General features: G+C 38.3%; 1 protein-coding gene across 1 annotated transcript in view; it reads right to left on the bottom strand.

Annotated features, from left to right (window-relative positions):
- Positions 1-18,840, bottom strand: part of LOC149837471 (proteinaceous RNase P 1, chloroplastic/mitochondrial-like) — a 61,345-nt gene that overhangs the window by 13,666 nt on the left and 28,839 nt on the right. The window contains exon 4 of the mRNA XM_090007388.1: positions 6,402-6,522. Within this exon, the coding sequence (XP_089863514.1) occupies positions 6,402-6,522 (121 nt within the window). The remainder of the gene's footprint in view (positions 1-6,401; positions 6,523-18,840) is intronic.

Raw genomic sequence — 18,840 nt, 5'->3', positions numbered from 1 at the left:
GACAGCGGGTCAAGGAAAGCAACGAGAAGGAGACGAGAGAGCGAGAGAGGAAAAGGGGGGGTTTCTCTTTGAAACCCCTACATCGTTGTCTTTAGAAGGCACGAGGGAGGCGGTGCTTCCATTGGGTCCGGGTCGGGTCCGGATCCGACACGAATCCAAGTTTTTTTTTCTGGTTTTTATAGTGAGACTCAACCTGCGGCGCACCTGCACTACGCCCATGTCGATGCGTGTCAACACGGGTATGCTATGTAACAGGGATTCGGCTAGCAGGGTGTCGCACCCGTGTCGACGCGACTCGACGCAGGTGCGGGTGCGGCACCAGGTGCGGTCAACCCGACCCTGGGTGCGTTGACCGCACACAGGGTCATTTCGGTCCATTTTTTTGGACTTTTTTTAAAAAAATGCCCTATAAAATGGGCTACGGAATTTTAAAAAAAATCTTGGGGGGAATATAACTTCCATCAAAACGAAAAACCTTAACGTGATACAACTGATCTAAAACCCATGAAAATAATTATCCTAATTTAATCAACAAGAAAATGTGATGCTTTCAAATAAAGGAAGTCCAGCATTGGAACGTAATGCATACAAAAGACAAAAGCATAAATTCCATCCCTTTGAAACACAAAGTGACCATTGATTAAACAGAAAACCTCCTGGATATTTATAAAAAAATAGATATTAAGCTCATATCCAAGTAGGGATTCTTAGTAAACAAAATCCAAAAACGTTAGAAACTCAGTCAATCACTGATGAGCTACAACCTGCTCTTACCTAGGAGCGGACTCCTTCACCAAAATGAAGGAACAACGACAGTTCGCTAGGGTGTGAATGAAAGTTCCACTGGATTTTATTACCTCGTCGGAGGTCGAAATCACGATCGAATCAAGCCGACCCTAGACATAGGTGGTGGCGTATGAGAACATCATTCATTTATGTGTCATGTGTGGATCTATAGCCCATACCGGCAACTGGTGTGGGTCGAGACCGAAGATCCTTGAAAGAATGACAAAACTGGAGCCTAATGGGTGGACGTTGGTCAAGATCTCACGGCGATACCGGAACCACCATCGCTAATAGCCTCCTTCTCCTCTGTCTCGTCCAAGCCCAACCACAGGCCCGCAGATCAGCATCCCTGTCGCAGCAGAGTACTATAGTCGGCACCTGCCGAAATTGAGGCCAGACCCTACTTCAGAGAGGATTCTGTCCCAAATTTCCCGCCATGGCAAGCCCGACCATCCCTTCCAAAAACCACCGCTATACGCCTGATAATCGTCGCCAAGAGCTCACCGTGCAATCAGGAACGAACATGGTGATCGACGAGGGTCGTGAAACTATGGACACCCGGAAACCCAACCCTATGGAAAGCTGCAATGATGGGTCATATCATCTGCAGGATACTCGTACGATGGAATGTGGATCCCCAGGTGCAGGGCACATATCAGCAGAGCAGGTGCTGACACTTGGCCTGCCTCCACCGCCCTTCTCCTTCCCTCCTCTCGTGACAGACAGTTGGTCGGGGCTTCTTGTTCTTGAAAAATGTGAGATCAGGCCAGGTTGTTCGGTTGAATATGAATCGGACGCCCCCCTGGTTTTTACCCATTTCGTTGGATTTTATACACCCCAAACGGACCCGGGTCGTGGACTCAAGCTCGAATTAAAGCCCCATGAATCCAAGTTTTCGGAACTGTTTCAACATCTCGATCAAGCCTCAAAGCAAGGGGTTTAGAACTTCAAGGGGTGTCCAAGGGCATCCTTAACCTTGTGAAGAAAAAAGGTGCCCCTTCCGGCAGGGGCATCAAGACTTTCGAAAGGCTCAGAGGCCAATGTGGACACCTTTGTGAAAAGGTGGGAGGCCACATAAGTAGAGCATTCACGCAATACAAAAATGTGTTTGTTTTCTCAAGTTGAAGAATATGGATCAAATCCCACTGCGGCTGCCATTGCTATGAGGCTCGTCAGGCTGGATGGTCATGTCCTCAACCCGGAGTTTTACCTCACAGCCAGGTGGGCTCATTATCTGAGTCAGCACCCCCGCACCCGCGCCGGAGGGAACCCCCGGCGCGGGGGTGCTGACTCACATAATGAGCCTCCATGGATACTCTCAACTCCGCCTGTGTATAACTGTTTAGTTATACACTGCCGGTCCCAAGCCCGGATAAAGGAGGAGGGTTGCGGTAGGCCAGTGACAGCCAGCATAAAAACTTAGTCATACCCTATGAATATGAACCAATATGGGAATTTCGTTGGGGCGTTCCCTACTGAGCGACGCGCTGTACTCTATAGGCCCGGAGGCAGTGATAAATGGGCAAGGGTTGCTAGGTCGTCGCCCAGAAGCGACGCGTCACACTGGTGCCCGGGTGTGGTGTCAAATAGGCAAGGGTTCTCTCATTTTGTTGGACGGGAGGGGGTAAAGAAGTTAGTCCAAGACCATAAAATTAGGTTAGCCACTTGAAACATAGGGTCTTTAATTGGTAAGTTGGTAGAGTTAGTAGATGTTATGTGTAGGAGAAAGATTGATATTTTATGTCTACAAGAGACCAAATGGGTAGGTGAGAAAGCAAAAGTGATAGAACCTTGGGGATATAAGATTTGGTATACAAGAATAAATAGGAATAGGAATGGAGTAGGGATTGTTATGAGTCGTGAGTTTATAGATAATGTAGTTGAGGTCAGTAGAAAGGGTGATAGGATTTTACTAATTAAATTAGTATTGGGTACGGATATTATTAATATTATTAGTGTTTATGCACCTCATGTAGGTTTAGATGATTCCATTAAACGTCAATTTTGAGAAGATTTAGATGGAGTAGTACAAGGGATATCTTATGGAGAAAAGCTTTTCATCGGCGGTGACCTTAATGGACATGTAGGCATTAGTAGGGATGGATTTGAGAGTATCCATAGAGGCTATGGTATAGGAGAAAGAAACGAAAGTGGAGAAAGGATTTTAGATTTTGGTTTGTCCTATGATATGATCTTAGCAAACACTTGGTTTAGGAAGAGGGAGTCTCACCTAGTAACATTTAAAAGTGGGATTAATACGAGTCAGATAGATTTTTTCCTACTTAGAAAGAGAGATAGGGGTTGTTGCATCGATTGTAAGGTTATACCGGGAGAAAGTGTAGCTACACAACATAGAGTCTTAATTTTAGATCTTAGAATTAGACAATGCCGCAAAAGGGATAGACATAGGATAGATCCTAGAATTAAGTGGTGGGCGCTGAAAGGAGCTAAACAAGGAATGTTTGTAGAGCAGGTAGTTAAGGAAGCTGATTGGTGTCTCGAGGAGGATTCAGAATCAATGTGGAATAAGATAGCGGGTGGCATGAGAAAGGTGGCTAAGGAGGTATTGGGTGAGTCTAAAGGCAGTGCACCGCTAGGTAAGGATACATCATGGTGGAACGAGGATGTCAAATTAGCTATTAAGGTTAAAAGAGAGTGTTATAGAAATCAAAGAGTCATGATAATGAGAATTTGGAAAAGTATATGATAGCAAAGAAGAAAGCTAAAAAAGTAGTTTGAAACGCGATGGATAAGGTATATAAGGAGGTTTATGACAAGTTGGATACCAAAGAGGGCGAGAAGGATATTTATAGGCTTACAAAAATGAGAGATAGGAAATCGAGGGATCTAGGTATGGTTAGATGTATCAAAGATGAAACACTAAGGGTTTTAATCAAAGATAAAGAGATTAAAGAGAGATGGAAAGATTATTTTGATAAGCTATTTAATGAAAGTCATGCTCAGGATCTAGGAGACTTCTAAATTCCTTTTTATGAGATGAATTGTGACTTCATGCGCAAGATTCAAAAGAAAGAAATTGCAGAGGCTTTAAAGAAAATGAAATCAAGAAGGGCAGTTGGCCCAGATAGTATACCTATCGAGGCTTGGAAATGCTTGGGAGATAAAGGTTTAGAATGGTTGACAAATCTTTTTAACAAGATTTGGCGGACAAATAAGATGCCTAATGAGTGGAGGAAGAGTACTTTGGTGCCTATATAAGAATAAGGGTGATATACAAGATTGCACAAACTATCGTGGTATAAAACTCATAAGTCATACTATGAAACTTTGGGAGAGGGCGATTGAGTCTAGGTTGAGGAAGGTCGTCATGATATCGGAGAATCAATTTGATTTTATGCCTAGAAGATCAACTATGGAAGCTATACATCTTCTTAGACAACTTATTAAGAGAAATAGAGAGAGGAACAAAGATTTGCATATGGTTTTTATTGATTTGGAGAAGGCATACGATAGAGTACCTAGAAACGTTCTCTGGTGGACAATGATGAAGAAAGATGTTTCTCTAAAGTACATTAGTATAATTAAGGATATGTACGAAGGAGTAGTAACCAATGTCCGCACTTGTGGAGGGGTGACAACCAATTTTCCTATAACGGTTGGGTTACATCAAAGATCTGCTTTAAGCCCTTTCCTATTTGCTATAGTGATAGATGAGCTTACGAGATCAATTCAAGAAAATGTGTCGTGGTGTATGTTGTTTGCTGATGATATTGTTTTGATTGATGAGTCTAGAGCCGGGGTTAATGCTAAGTTAGAATTATGGAGACAAACATTGGAAGGAAGAGGTTTTAAGTTGAGTAAGAGTAAGACAGAATATATGGAATGTCGGTTTAGTAAGCAACGAAGTAGTGATGGGAGTGTAGTGAAGCTTGGTGAGCAAGAAATACCGGTGGATGATTGTTTCAAATATTTGGGATCTATCATTCAAAAGTATGGAGAAATTGATGGAGATGTAAATCATAGGATAAAGGTTGGGTGGATGAAATGGAAAAGTATAACTGGAGTGTTGTGCGATCGTAGAATGCCATTATGGTTGAAGGAAAAGTTTTATAGGATGACTATTAGGCTCGCTTTACTATATGGTACGGAATGTTGGGCTGCCAAGAGACATCATATTCAAAAAATGAGTGTAGCTGAGATGCGTATGCTTAGATGGATGTGTGGAAATACAATAAAAGATAAGATTCAGAACGAGGAGATACGTAAGAAGGTAGGCGTTGCACCCATTGAAAATAAGATGAGAGAGAATCGTTTACGGTGGTTTGGACATATTCGGCGAAGGCCTAATGATGCTCCAGTTAGAAGGATGGAGAAATGGGAAAATATATTAGTTAAAAGAGGTCGGGGTAGGCCTAGGAAGACTTGGATGGAGATGATAGGAAAAGATATGAATGCTTTGAACCTCACCGTGGACATGACATTGGATAGAAATGATTGGAGGAGAAGGATTCATGTGGAAGACCCACAATGATTTTCTTTTTGGTTCATATCGCCGACCCCAATTGTTTTGGGATGAAGGCGTAGTTGTTGTTGTTGTATATATATATATATTGCATTTTTCCCCTCCCACACCCCCACACCCGGGTTTTTTTGGAAGTGCTGAATCCCCGCAACCGCAACCGCACCCATGTGACATAGCGGGTATGACTAACGTTTAGACATGACGCAGTCACATAGTATATAATATGAATTATTAAGTGTAACACATAATATATATATATATAAGTGTAATATAAAAACAATATATATGTTCCATGTATAAATAACATGGAATGTTTTTACATGAGCTAGCTCGTGTTTGGCTCATCTCATTTAGTGACGAGTAGATGGCTTGGTTAAACAAGAAAATGAGCCTAATAACGAGCTCAATCCATTGGTAAACAAACCAAGCCCGAACATGCCTTGTTTGGTTCGTTCAGTTCATTTACCAGCACTACAAACACTAGTGTCCATGTCACAGGTTAAAATTGATGCATATGTACATCTAGGAATTTAGAACCAGACTATTTTTCATTAGATTTTGTTCAATATTATGTCAGATATAAGATGTCCAACACAACACAAATCCCAGGAAGGTTAAGATCAGATGATGATAGTTTAATGGATGCTAAGATAATGAATTGTGTTGCAACCTTTCTAACTTAATTTGATGGCTCACCAAAACCATAATGTTATCAGGACCTTATATTCCAGTACAGAAAGAAAGTTTATAAACCATTGCCAGAAGCATAAATAGAATAGGTCCTCATAAGAGAAGAAGTTGGAGCACAAAATTCTTGACCATGAAAATCTCATGAGATTTCAAAAAACTATTGTCATTGTGCTTTTATTAGAGAATCTTAGGGAACAAAAGTATTAAAAAGCAAAAGGAAAAAATGGAAATGATAAGATGCTCCATAAAATAGGCAGACTAGCCAATTATTAGGATAATATTTGCAAAGCTATTTGATTGTAATAGATAAGAACATGGAGAAAAACAGACAACAATAAATAGATGCATGGCTATTCCTCAGTAATCTACGTGTAACATATGCAATAGTGAATATGAAAATTTTCATTCTGATGGATCACTATCCAAGTGTGAAGAATAAGACCTGATGCCTCTCTTTCCATCTTGGGAAAAAGCTATTCCCCAGAAGTTGGAACAGATGATCCCGCATTTCATCATTTGTAACCAGCAAAGAACGACAACTCACAGCTGCATACAACCAGTACCTGGTCAATATCATCCAAACAATGAGACCTAATACACAGCAGAGCATGCAGACAGAAGGAATAAAATAAAACACAAACATGTTTGACAGACGGAATGCATTATTGGAACTTAAGCTAAATTTGCCAAAGAAAAACAAAAAATTTTGTACAGAAAGTCTGAAAGCTGTAACAATCGTAAGAATTTACAACCATCATCATATTTGATGATTTCCGCTACTTTGATCCCCCCAAGTACCTTTCTCTTATTTGAGTATTTCTACTTGTTTATTTTCTACATATTGATTCACAAATATGAAAGCTGAAGTGTCCAACCAAATTGCTAATTACCCGATCAATAAACAGAATAAGAGATCAAGTTCTCAAAGGATGTAATCATGTTCAGTGACTAGTAAACAGTGTTAGAAGATGTTAGAAATAAGAGGAAAGAGGTTAGGGTTAGAGGAGAGATAACAAAGGAATGAGAGAACAAAGTTTCTCTTTGTTTATCGTGAATGAGTGAATGAGAAGACTCTCATAGAGGGTCAACAGCTTTAGTACATCATAAAGGTAAAAACAGTGAAATGACTAGTATGCCCCTTCTTTATAGGGTATGTACATACTAACTTATACAAGACTACTTTACATAATGATCATGCATAGCTTACTCACATTTTTATACACTTTTATGCATGAACTTGCGCATATTCAATGTTTAAATGCCCATGTTTAGTTGATTTTGATGTGTTTTCGTGCAGAAAAGCTTCGTTTTGAATTTCATCGAAATCGGAGTTAAATGAACAATTTGGAGCAACTTGAAGGCTTTTGGATAGAATCCCGAAAAATGGACCGGTCAAAATTTTAAAATCCAGATTTGACACACTTTTAAGAAGTTTAATTGGACCAAAATACCCTTAGAGGGGCGCCACCTATGTTTTAAAAATAGTTTAGTTTTTAACATGGTTTTTAAAAATAGTGTTCTAGTTGAGGTATTTTGAAAATTATTGAAATTAAGTCTTTTTAGAAAATACCCAAACTTTTCCTTCTAACCCTAGGCTCTCATTATAAAATAAGAATTTAAGAGGAGAGAAAGAGGCTTTTTCTCCTTGGGATTCACGCACCCTCTCCTCTTGCCTCTTCTCTTTCTCCTAGCCATCCCCTCTTCTTCTCCCTCCTCTTTCTTCTTCCTCTTCTTCCTCCATCTCTTCTCCTTCTCTTTCGGGTTTTACCCATGCTCGAAGATTAACTCCGAAGGTGCGTGATAAGCCATGACATGGAGGAAAGACCGCTTTTCTTCTCCCCAATCTGTCGGAGGCAAACCACGCGGTGAGTCTCTTCTCCCTTCTTTCTTTAGAGTTGGGTTTGCATGCATATAGAATAGTTTGTTGTTATTTTTATGCAATAGTTTTTACTCTGTTTTAATTTTTGATTTTTCACCTTTAGTTTAGTGTAAATTAGGTTGTTAAAATTCTGAATTTTAGGCTGAGTATCAACACCTTAACCGGCAGCCAAAACCGGCCAGTAGAGATAGTTGGTTAGCCTAATTATATCAATTTTCGGTTTTTCTTTTAGTTGGACTTGTTTTTCCTAGTGAGTTGATTTTTTAAGACGTGCTTAAAATCACGTTGATTTCTGTTTTTCTTCAGAAAATTTAGAGATTAACTTGAGTTTAAGGTTACTTTTGGTTAGTAGTAGTGCAGGTGCATCTAGGCTAGCCGTTAGCATCTAATTAGAATTTCAATGCCCTTTTATTTATAACAACTAACAAATGTGTAGTGTAGATTTGTTTTGTGCTTTTTCTTTTTGTTTAAGGCACTCTCTAAAAGTTTTTGGATATTTAATTATTAATAAATAATTAAAAATTAATTAATTAATAGATTATAATTAATTCTGAATTTAAAAAAAAAGTTGGTAATGGTAGGACTCCAGAAGAGTCCACATTTGCCCAAAAGACAAAAGTAAACAAAAAAGAGTATAAAAAATTTTGGAAAAAGGAAATGTTTGAAAAAATCAACATAAAAAAAAATTCAAAAAAATTAGAAAGAGGGTTGAGGACTCCTAAATGGGAAGTTCTCTCTCCGGCCCACATTAGAAGGGGCTGAAAGGATAAGGGCCTATTTTTCTATAAAAGGATCAAAAAAATAAGAAAGAAAGAAAGAGAAAAAGGAGAGAGGAAAAAAGAGAGAAAGAGAGAAGGGAAAAAGGAAAATGAGGAGAAAGAAGAAGAAAAGATCCTCTTCATCTCCATTCATCCGTTGTTTTTCCAGTCTTTCGAAAGGTTCAAGAAAAAGGTACAAGTGTTCTCTCTTGTCTCGAATGAGAAAAATAGCCTAAATAGGCTTTAGGCAATGTTTTTTTTGGGAACCGTGGATTTCATGTTGATTTTTCACATCTAATCCATGGGAATCGATATAGGTAAGTCTAAATTATATGAGATTTGTTTTCCTATGATTTTCTGCATGTTTTTGTGCTCCTTTCAATATATATATATATATATATATATATATATATATATATATATATATATATGCATGTGTGTGTAACGCCACAAAATTTCAACTTGTAATTTTGAAAACATTTAGAGAAAACCTTTCAAAGTTCAGGATTTTGATCTTTCAAATCGTAAGCGGAAGCAATTTTCTTGTAGAGAGAAAAACAAGTTGACAATTATGGGCATGTTAGCTTACAAACCAATCTTACTTACAGAGAATAGCCAGGATGCCAGCAGAAAGAGGGTGATCTCGAGTCATGTTGCATCGCGCCATCGGTTGTCTGTAAAGTCCTACTCGCCACCTCAGGAGGTTGCGTCGCTGTGTGCGCCTACGAGTGTCGGTGATGCGGAGCTCAAGCCGTGGAGCACGAACGGGACCTATCGTGCAGTCTACGAGGTTGCCGGCGACGACATCGCTGAGCGCAATGAGAGGGAGGAGGCGACATTGGGGTTGCGGTCGCACGCAGAGAGCTGGTGCCTCCAGAGCTCATCGAAAACGCAACAAAGAGAGGGACGTGAGAGGAGAGAAGTCGAGAGGGAGGAGGAGAGAGGTGCAGGTCGTGAGGACCCTCCCTCCCCTGTGTGCTTCTTAAAGGGAACGGGGGCGTCGAACAGGGAAACCCCAAAGGGTTTCCCGTTTTGTAAAGGGAACGAGGGGAAACACAGCTGCGGGGGGGGCGAAGAGGGTTTTTTTTTAAAAAAAAAACTCGCCCCTACGTGTTTTAACCCTAACGGGCCCAGGTCGGGTCTGGATCTGACCTGGGTCCGATTTTTTTTTTAAATTTCGTGGGTTTTATATCCTACCCCTCTTAAAAAAAATTCATTCGCAAAATTTTATTGAATGGCTCTCCGTAGATATCGTGGTCTGAGTTAATCGGTATTGACGAAGATGTTCAACATGTGTGTGTGATCCCAACACGTATGCTTTTAAAGTGATCAAGACAACTCATAATGACTTCTTGAGAAAGGTTTCAGTTGAACAAAATATATGCATGATTTCCTTAATAAACTTTTGTTTCTTGAATGGGGTATTTGTATTTTATCATAATCAGGTTATCGTTTGTTGTCTTTGCTATTTCTAACAGACTCTTTGTTTGGAATAACCTTAACTTATTTCCATTTCTGAAGGCCTTGTGCGGCCAGCTATCATGACTTCGCTTAAGGTTTCATTATCAAAATGGCCCCATCTTTCCTCAGAAGATTCAAGCATAACCTCTTATCAAGATCTAAGATCAATAAGGATCTAATTCTCTAATCGTGCTATAACAGAAAGCCAAATCTACAAATTCATAAATGACTATCTCCATCAACCTTAGAAGATCGTCACAACTCACTATAACTTTTTACGTAATCAAAATTCTCAAGATCCATGCCGGATCACCTGGTCTGGGAAATGTACAACCTCACAAGGAATTTCCGCCCTAGATGGTTTACCTGGTCTTGGATAATACACTTCCTCACAGGAATTTACCGTCTTTGCGGCTACCCGCTCTTAGACAATGTATTTCCTCATAGAGATCTACCGCTCTAGCTGGATTACCTGATCATGATCATACATACCCTCACAGAGAATCTTTTGCGGACAAGGTCCTCAACAGAAAGCCAAAACTATATATTCATAACTGGCTATATCAATCAATATCAGAAGATCATCATAGCTCACCATAACACTTTATTTAATCAAAATTCACAAGTCCCCCGCCGGATCACTTGGTCTGGAAAATGTACGACCTCACAAAGAATTACCACCCTAGATAATATACCTGGTCTTGGACAATACACTTCCTCACAGAAGTTCACCGCCTTTGGGCTACCCGCTCTTGGACAGTGTATTTCCTCACAGAGATCTACCTCTCTAGCCGAATTACCTGATCTTGATCATACATACCCTCACAGAGAATCCCTTGGGAATAGGTCCTTAATAAAGTACCATATTTAATGATGCATGCATCAAAACAAAGGACCGCTCTCAGGATTGATAGCCACTAATATGGGCACAAGCATACATATCATCAATACGCATCACATCGCTTCATATGGTACTTAAATCACAAGATCACACATTTAACCAATAAAGTTCCATGAATCATGGTTCACTATTAAACTTAAACATTTATCGCATGCTTTCATAATTTTAGATCACGTGGCATCTCAATCATACAGAAGCATATTATCCAAGGCATCATATCATTGCCACCATTGCCCCTAGGAACATTGTAATTCAAAAATAGAACCTTGAAGCATGCGTAAACCTATGTCACATGGGTGCGGGTGCGGGGATTCGACACTTCCAAAAAACTTGGGTGCGGGGGTGCGACAGGGGCAAAATTGTAAAATATATATATAAGGGGGGTCCGGAGGTTCCCTCCGGCGTGGGTCCCGCTGCGCGGTCAGCGGTCCAGGCAGATTCATCATAAGAAAAACCATACTCAAACTCGATAAAAACTACATGAACCAGACTCAGGCCATACCGAATAAACTACTATTTTTTATCATATTTACATTGAGAAATTGTGAGTCTTAATCGAAATGCAGGTCGGGTCTGGGTCTGACATAAAATTTCACAAACTATACTGGGATTAATCGAATCTTCGGGTCTGAACCCGAATCTTAATCAGGTCTTCTTATTTATCACCATACCTGACCTTATAAGGCTTGGTACGGGTCGGGTCCGGGTAAACCCGACCCGTTGATACCCCTAATCTTGACACTCAAAAGCTTCAAACAGTGTGCAGAATAAACGAATAAGATAAGAAAGCTAAATCGACAACTTTGTATTTTAATAATTCAACCCTCGACACACTTTTCGGGTTCATCGCATACACGCTGCAGGACAGGCCTAGACCGATAGGAAATAGTAGACGCCTCTCTCTCTCTCTCTCTCTCTCTCTCTCTCTCTCTCTCTCTCTCTCTCTCTCTCTCTCTCTCTCTCTCTCTCTCTCTCTCTCGATTTCGTCTGTGCGTTCAGAAGAAAAATCAGGTTAACAGAGGGAGCAGATGTTAAATGGAGGCTCCTCAAAGCCATCATGAGCAGCAGCAGCACCCACAATGGAAATCCCACATCGAAGAAGACCAGAGCTTTCTGCCCCCTGCAAAAGCCCCTCGACTCGCATCGCCACGAGATGCGGTTAGCCTCTCTGCAGGTATTTCTTCTTCCCTTCTACCTACCTAACAATAACAAAGAAGGATAAGAAACACATCACTCGTTGGTCCAGAACTTTTCTTCATCCTTTTTGTGTTTTTGTTCCGGCATTTTTCTTGGTTGGTACCCCGATGTGAAGACTCAATACCATAATTTTTTTTAAATTCCGCGGCCCATTTCATAGGGAATTTTTTTTTTAAAACCCAAAAAAAATGAACCAAAATGACCCTGGGTGCGGTCAAAGCACCCAGGGTCGGGTTGACCGCACCCGCGTCGAGTCGCGTCGACACGGGTGCGGCACCCTACTAGCCGAATCCCTGTGACATAGGCGTAAACTGTTAAAATATATATGCTCTCTCTCTCTCTCTCTCTCTCTCTCTCTCTCTCTCTCTCTCTCTCTCACACACACACACACACACACACATATATATATATATATATGTGTGTGTGTGTGTGTGTGAAATACCTGATAGGGGTATTTTTGTCATTTTACATAGTTGTTTTTAGAAACAACTATTTTATGTAAATAATTGTTTTTTGTTTTTTGTTTTTTGTTTTTTGTTTTTTGTTTTTTGTTTTTTGTTTTTTGTTTTGAATAAGGGATCCATGCATAAGGGGCCCCACAATAGAGTCATTGGGGCCCCAACCGTCACAAATGTGACCGTTGGGGCTCTGGGAGCTCCCAATAGCTCCCCTTTTTCAGCCCTCTTTCTTGTATAAATAGGGGTCTCTACCCCATGTATTTTTATGGCCTTTTAGGCCCTCATTCAATGAAGGATGTGCAACTTATGCCTCTTCGTAGGCTTCTTGTGGTGTCACTTAGTGGACCATTTTGTTATTCCCCATTATGGGGTTGTGTTTGTCCAATATTGGACCTTATGAATGCATTATGCATTCTTGTAATTCAGTTTCGCATACTTTCTAACATGGTATCAGAGCTCGGTTGGGATCGAGTTGTTCTTTGGTGCATCGGGAAGCGTGTTATTCAATAAATTTTAAAGAAAAATGGTGAAGTTTTCATTTCTCTCTCTCTTTTCTTTCTTAAAGTTATTTGGTATGCATTTTATTTCTTTAAGTGTCGAGCATTATGAAGAATTAGATATGTTTTTCATGTGTTCTTTTTGTCATTATATCTTTTTATAAGAGTTTAGGTTATTTGATACTCCATTGAACCTTTTTTGTATATTATACTTTTTTGTATGTTTTTCTTTGAAAATTTTTAAATGATCATTTCTAAAAACCGGTGAACTTGTTTTCTTTTTCAATTAGATATAAGATTGCTCAAAACATGGTTTAATGGGTCGGTAAAAATTTATGACCATTGGAGTTTTTGAATTTATATTTAACTTTGTTTGTAAGAATACCTTTTATATGAATGATAAGTCTTTAAAGAAAGTTGTGTTAAGATTAAAATGTTTGTGAGATATATAGTATTGATCACATACTCTTCTACACTCTCATCATATTTGTTGTTTCGTATTGAAGGTATGTGTTTATCCACTAAAAAGTCTTATATGTGGCTTCTTATAATATCGTGTGTTTTTTGGAAAAATGATCGACATATATCATCTATGAAAAATTCTTTATTAAGTTTTGATTCTCTTACCTAATGTGTCATTTTCATATGAACAATATTTGATTAAGAAGGTGTCTTATAAAATCGGTTGAATTAAGTTTTAAAATGGTTTTATGGAATATGGTTATTCTCTTTACATCTTTATACTCTTAAAGATTCTTAAAATTTGATTTCAAGAGTTTGTCTCATTGTAAAATTTATGATCTTCATTAATGCTTGTTGCATGCTTATTGCATGAGGAGTTGGTTATAACCAATTAAGTCATAAATTTTTGATAAACTTATGAGTTTTGAACTTTTTTTCAATAAATATTTGATTTTATAGATTTATGCCATAGTGCAATCTTATTTTGTTGTAAGGTTTTTTAATAAACCTATTATTCTTCTTTGTTGGGATTTCTCCCACTTTAATGAAGTTTTTTCTCTCCTTTTCGTGTATACCCTCCTTTGGGGATTTTGCGTGTTTTTTGTGTTTGAACTCTCTTTGAGGAGCGTTTTGGTCCTTGTAATCTTCTGATGAGTATATACTCTTTATGAAGATTTCATGGTTATTGTGAGAAGATTGTTTGTGAGTATCTTTCTCTTGCATAATATCCTTCAAAGATTCATTAATAATTGTAAACCTTTGTGGATCTTTTGAGATTAGTTGTGAGCATCTTTTTTAAGTTACAATAGTGGCTTTCATAAGATTTTCAAACTTCATAATCTTACCATCTTTATGAATGCCTATGTTGTCCTAAATTTGTTATTTGATCATTCAAGATTATTGTTATTTGACATCTTGTATTGCGTAAAAGTGCAAGCTTGCTCACTTTTTTTTGTATTTTACATATTTGTGCAAGTGTGGTGTAAGTGCATTTGTGCACATTTGTTTATCAAGTATTTATGTTTATATGCTTATAGCCTTTGTGCACATGACGTTGCTTAATATTTCATGTTGTGTTTGTTGCATAATAAACCTTTTTAACTTCTTTGAAGAATTGATCATGATTAAGCATAATTTGTGTTTATGCAAAATCGTTGTTATAAAGCATATTGTTGTGATTGATTAGATTGGATCTTTGATTTGATTTTTTCAAATTGGCCCTCTTTGTAAAATCATCTATTTGGAAAATGATTTTCCTAAATGTTCATTGCCTTTTTATGCATTTATATTTATCCATCACAAAGTTGTTATATGATGCATCAATCCTTTTTTGCCTTATTATTGTTATATTAGAGATGTTTGTTGAGGTGAGTTACGGGCACCTCGTGTTATGTCATTTTAGATTGTCAACTTGTAGTTTGACTCTAAAATGACTTGTTATGTGATCTCTAATTATGAGTGTGTCACTCATTTATTCTTGGCCATTGTTTTTATGGATGCTCTTAATTATGTGTACCTATGATGGATGTATGAAGTTTGAAACCTTAAATGTTTTAAGGTATATTGAAATTAATGTTTTATTTGTTAAATGTTTGTCATTACAAGTCCTATTGTCTCAAAAGTCTTCTCCTTTTTATACCTCTTATTTAAATGTCATCATATGCAAACAAGACTTATTATTACACCTTTGTGTGTTGGTAGCCCTTTAGTGGCATATTCTTATGCTCTTTGTCTTGTAGTTGAACACATTTGTCTTGAGTGTCATTATATGTAGACAAGGCACGTTGATTCACACCATTGTGTGTAATTTTAGTCCATGTTGGCATTTGTGCCCTTGTTCTATTCGCTGAGATGTATGCCCATGATTGGCTTCTTTCACTCATTTCAAGTGTCATTTTATGTAGACAAGAGATGTTTTGTCACACCTTCGTGTGTGTTTTTGCCCATGGTTGGCTTGGTACTCTTGTTCTAGTAGGTGAACATAATTGATTTTGAGTGTATTTTTACGTAGACAAGAAATGTTTTTGGTCCATGTTGGCGCGTATTCTCTTGTTCTTGTCGTTGATGCACTCATTTTAAGTATTATTACATGTAGACAAGAGGTATTTTTACACACTTTTGTGTGTGTCTTTGGCCTTTAATGGCATTATATTTATGTTCTTAATCTAGTAGCTTATACACTTGATTTATGAGTTTTAGAGGACTAATGAGGTAGTTGCTTGTAGTAGATGAACTATTGTTGAAATTTGCAAAATTTCATTCATAACTTGTGTTTTAAGATATTCTAGTGAATCATATCATTGATATACATATTTGGAAACCAATTTAATATTTTGGCATTTAACCTATATATTAGTGTTTTTTTTTTCGGCCACCTAATGAGTTTTTGTATTTGCAAATATTTGAGTAAGAGTTTCCTCAATGTGTAAGGGCTTTCTACTCAAATATCTTTCACTCTTGACTCTTGGGTGGACATTTTTAGCAAGATCACATGTGACATTTGTTTAGAATTTCTTCTCTCTAAGATGTGAAAGAAATCATTAGATCATCTTGTGTTAAAATGACTCCCAATTATTGATTTGTGTGTCAAATATGCTTTCGTTCGTATGTTCTTTTTAGGGAGCCATTAATTCTTACATGAACATTGTCTTCTTAAAGATATTTGTGATACATGAAACCTTTTTAATCTTAATACAAATTTCATAATTTTGTGTCTTTGTGCACTTGTGAGTGTTGTCAGTGCACACACTTCTTACTACCAAATATTGATAAAACCCTTTGTGAGAAATATCTTTGGCATCGGTTCTAAATATATAAATTGTGCATTTGTGGGTGTCCTCTCTTGTACCTTTTAGATACATTTATTTAGATATTCTTAGTATGGCCTTTGTGCACATATCTTTCTTCAAGAACATAGTGTGTTTTATCAATAGAATATTTAAGTTTAAGTCATTTTTGCATAATACTCAATTAAAATGCATGAAATATCTTTTAAATAGTTGTTTTGATGAAATCATATAGTCAATCTTATTTATCTTTTATTTGATTAAGATACAAAGATATTTTTTACTTAGAGTTCTTTTGGCTTGTTCTACAGGATCGCCAAGATGAGACAAAAGAGGTATCTATGATACATCATGAAAGAAGCTTCAGGATGATCATTAAAGACAGTTAAAGGCTGACATTTGCAAATTTCTTTCATGTACTCTAAAGATGATGGCTTCCATTGAAGATTCTTTGAAGACCTGGAACCCTCCTTTTTGTATCTTCAAACTTTTCGTTATCCCCACGTAAAGTTTGAGGGGGTGTTAAAATATATATATATATATATGTGTGTGTGTGTGTGTGTGTGTGTGTGAAATACCCGATAGGGATATTTTTGTCATTTTACATAGTTGTTTTTAGAAACAACTATTTTATGTAAATAATTATTTTTTGTTTTTTGTTTTTTATTTTTTTATTTTATTTTGAATAAGGGATCCACGCATAAGGGGCCCCACATAGAGTCATTGGGGCCCCAACCGTCACAAATATGACCGTCGGGGCTCCCAACATCTCTATGGGGAGCTCCCCTTTTTCAGCCCTCTTTCTTGTATAAATAGGAGTCTCTACCCCATGTGTTTTTATGGCCTTTTAGGCCCTCATTCAATGAAGGATGTGCAACTTATGCCTCTTCGTAGGCTTCTTGTGGTGTCCCTTAGTGGACCATTTTGTTATTCCCCATTATGGGGTTGTGTTTGTCCAATATTGGACCTTATGAATGCATTATGCATTCTTGTAATTCATTTCTGCATACTTTCTAACATAAACAAAGCATGAGTTCTCTGCACACGTGAACATGCCAATATCATAACACGAAGCAACTAAACCTCAACATACATAACTCTTACGTAGTTCGAATTATGCATGTAGGATTCAAGTTTATATATATCTAAGACATTCAGATCATTGCATCATCTTCATAAGCATTCACAATTCTTACATCAAATCACATTCGATTATATTCAGCGTGAAACACACGCACATACCTCCTAGGTAATTTAGTTAGACATTCATGATACTCTTCACTCATGTTATACAAGTATGATATACTTACTCAGACAATCATAATATGATCATTCGCAATGAAACTATGTAGGCGTGATATATCATTCACCTAATAAGAAAAATTTAATCATTTGTAAGTGTGATATGTCATCCACCTAATAAATCAAAACTAATCATTTGTAGGCGTGAAGTGTCATTCACCTAATTGCTAATGTAAGCATCACAATCATAAGAATCTCGGGGGCTCAAAATTTATACGTGATTTTATTGATAAACTTTTGCTTGACAAACTCTGTACTGAAAAATAACAAGTCTTAACCCAAGACTATTAGAGTATCTATTCGCTAATTTTCTACCTAATCTGTCATGGTGAAATAGACATGGTCCGCCACTTCTCATTGTGACTACCATTTGGTCAAGCAGACGGACAAAACAAGGATATTACTTTTAGTTTAAGCATGCAAATCAAACACAAAAGACTTACAGCGCGATGGGATGCTCGACGGACAAGATTTACCTCTTTCTTAACTGCTCTGATACCAAGTTGTAACGCCCCAAAATTTCAACTTGTAATTTTGAAAACATTTAGAGCAAACCTTTCAAAGTTCAGGATTTTGATCTTTCAAATCGTAAGCAGAAGCAATTTTCTTTTAGAAAAAAAAACAAATTGACAATTATGGGCACGTTAGCTTACAAACCAATCTTACTTACAGAGAATAGTCAGGATGCTAGCAGAAAGAGGGTGATCTCGAGCCATGTTGCATCGCGCCATCGGCTGTCCGTAAAGTCCTACTTGTCACCTCGAGAGGTTACGTCGTTGTGTGCGCCTACGAGTGTCTGTGATGCAGAGCTCGGGCCGTGAAGCACGAGCGGGACTTGTCGTACAGTCTACGAGGTTGTCGGCGACAGCGGCACTAAGCGCAACGAGAGGGAGGAGGCGGCGCTGGGGTTGCGATCGCACGCAGGGAGCTGGTGCCTCCGGAGCTCGTCGAAAACGCAGCAAAAAGGGGGACGTGAGAGGAGAGGAGTCGAGAGGGAGGAGGAGGGAGGTGCAGGTCGTGAGGACCCTCCCTCCCTTGTGTGCTTCTTAAAGGGAATGGGGGCGTCGAATAGGGAAACCCTAAAGGGTTTCCCGTTTTATAAAGGGAACGAAGGGAAACACAGTTGCGGGGGGGGGGGGGACGAAGAGGGTTTTTTTAAAAAAAAAACTCGCCCCCTACG

This window comes from Nuphar pumila, chromosome 5, assembly GCF_984573655.1.
Source record: "Nuphar pumila chromosome 5, dmNupPumi1.hap1.1, whole genome shotgun sequence".
NCBI classification, from domain to species: domain Eukaryota; kingdom Viridiplantae; phylum Streptophyta; class Magnoliopsida; order Nymphaeales; family Nymphaeaceae; genus Nuphar; species Nuphar pumila.
This window is presented reverse-complemented; position numbering and strand designations above follow the sequence as displayed.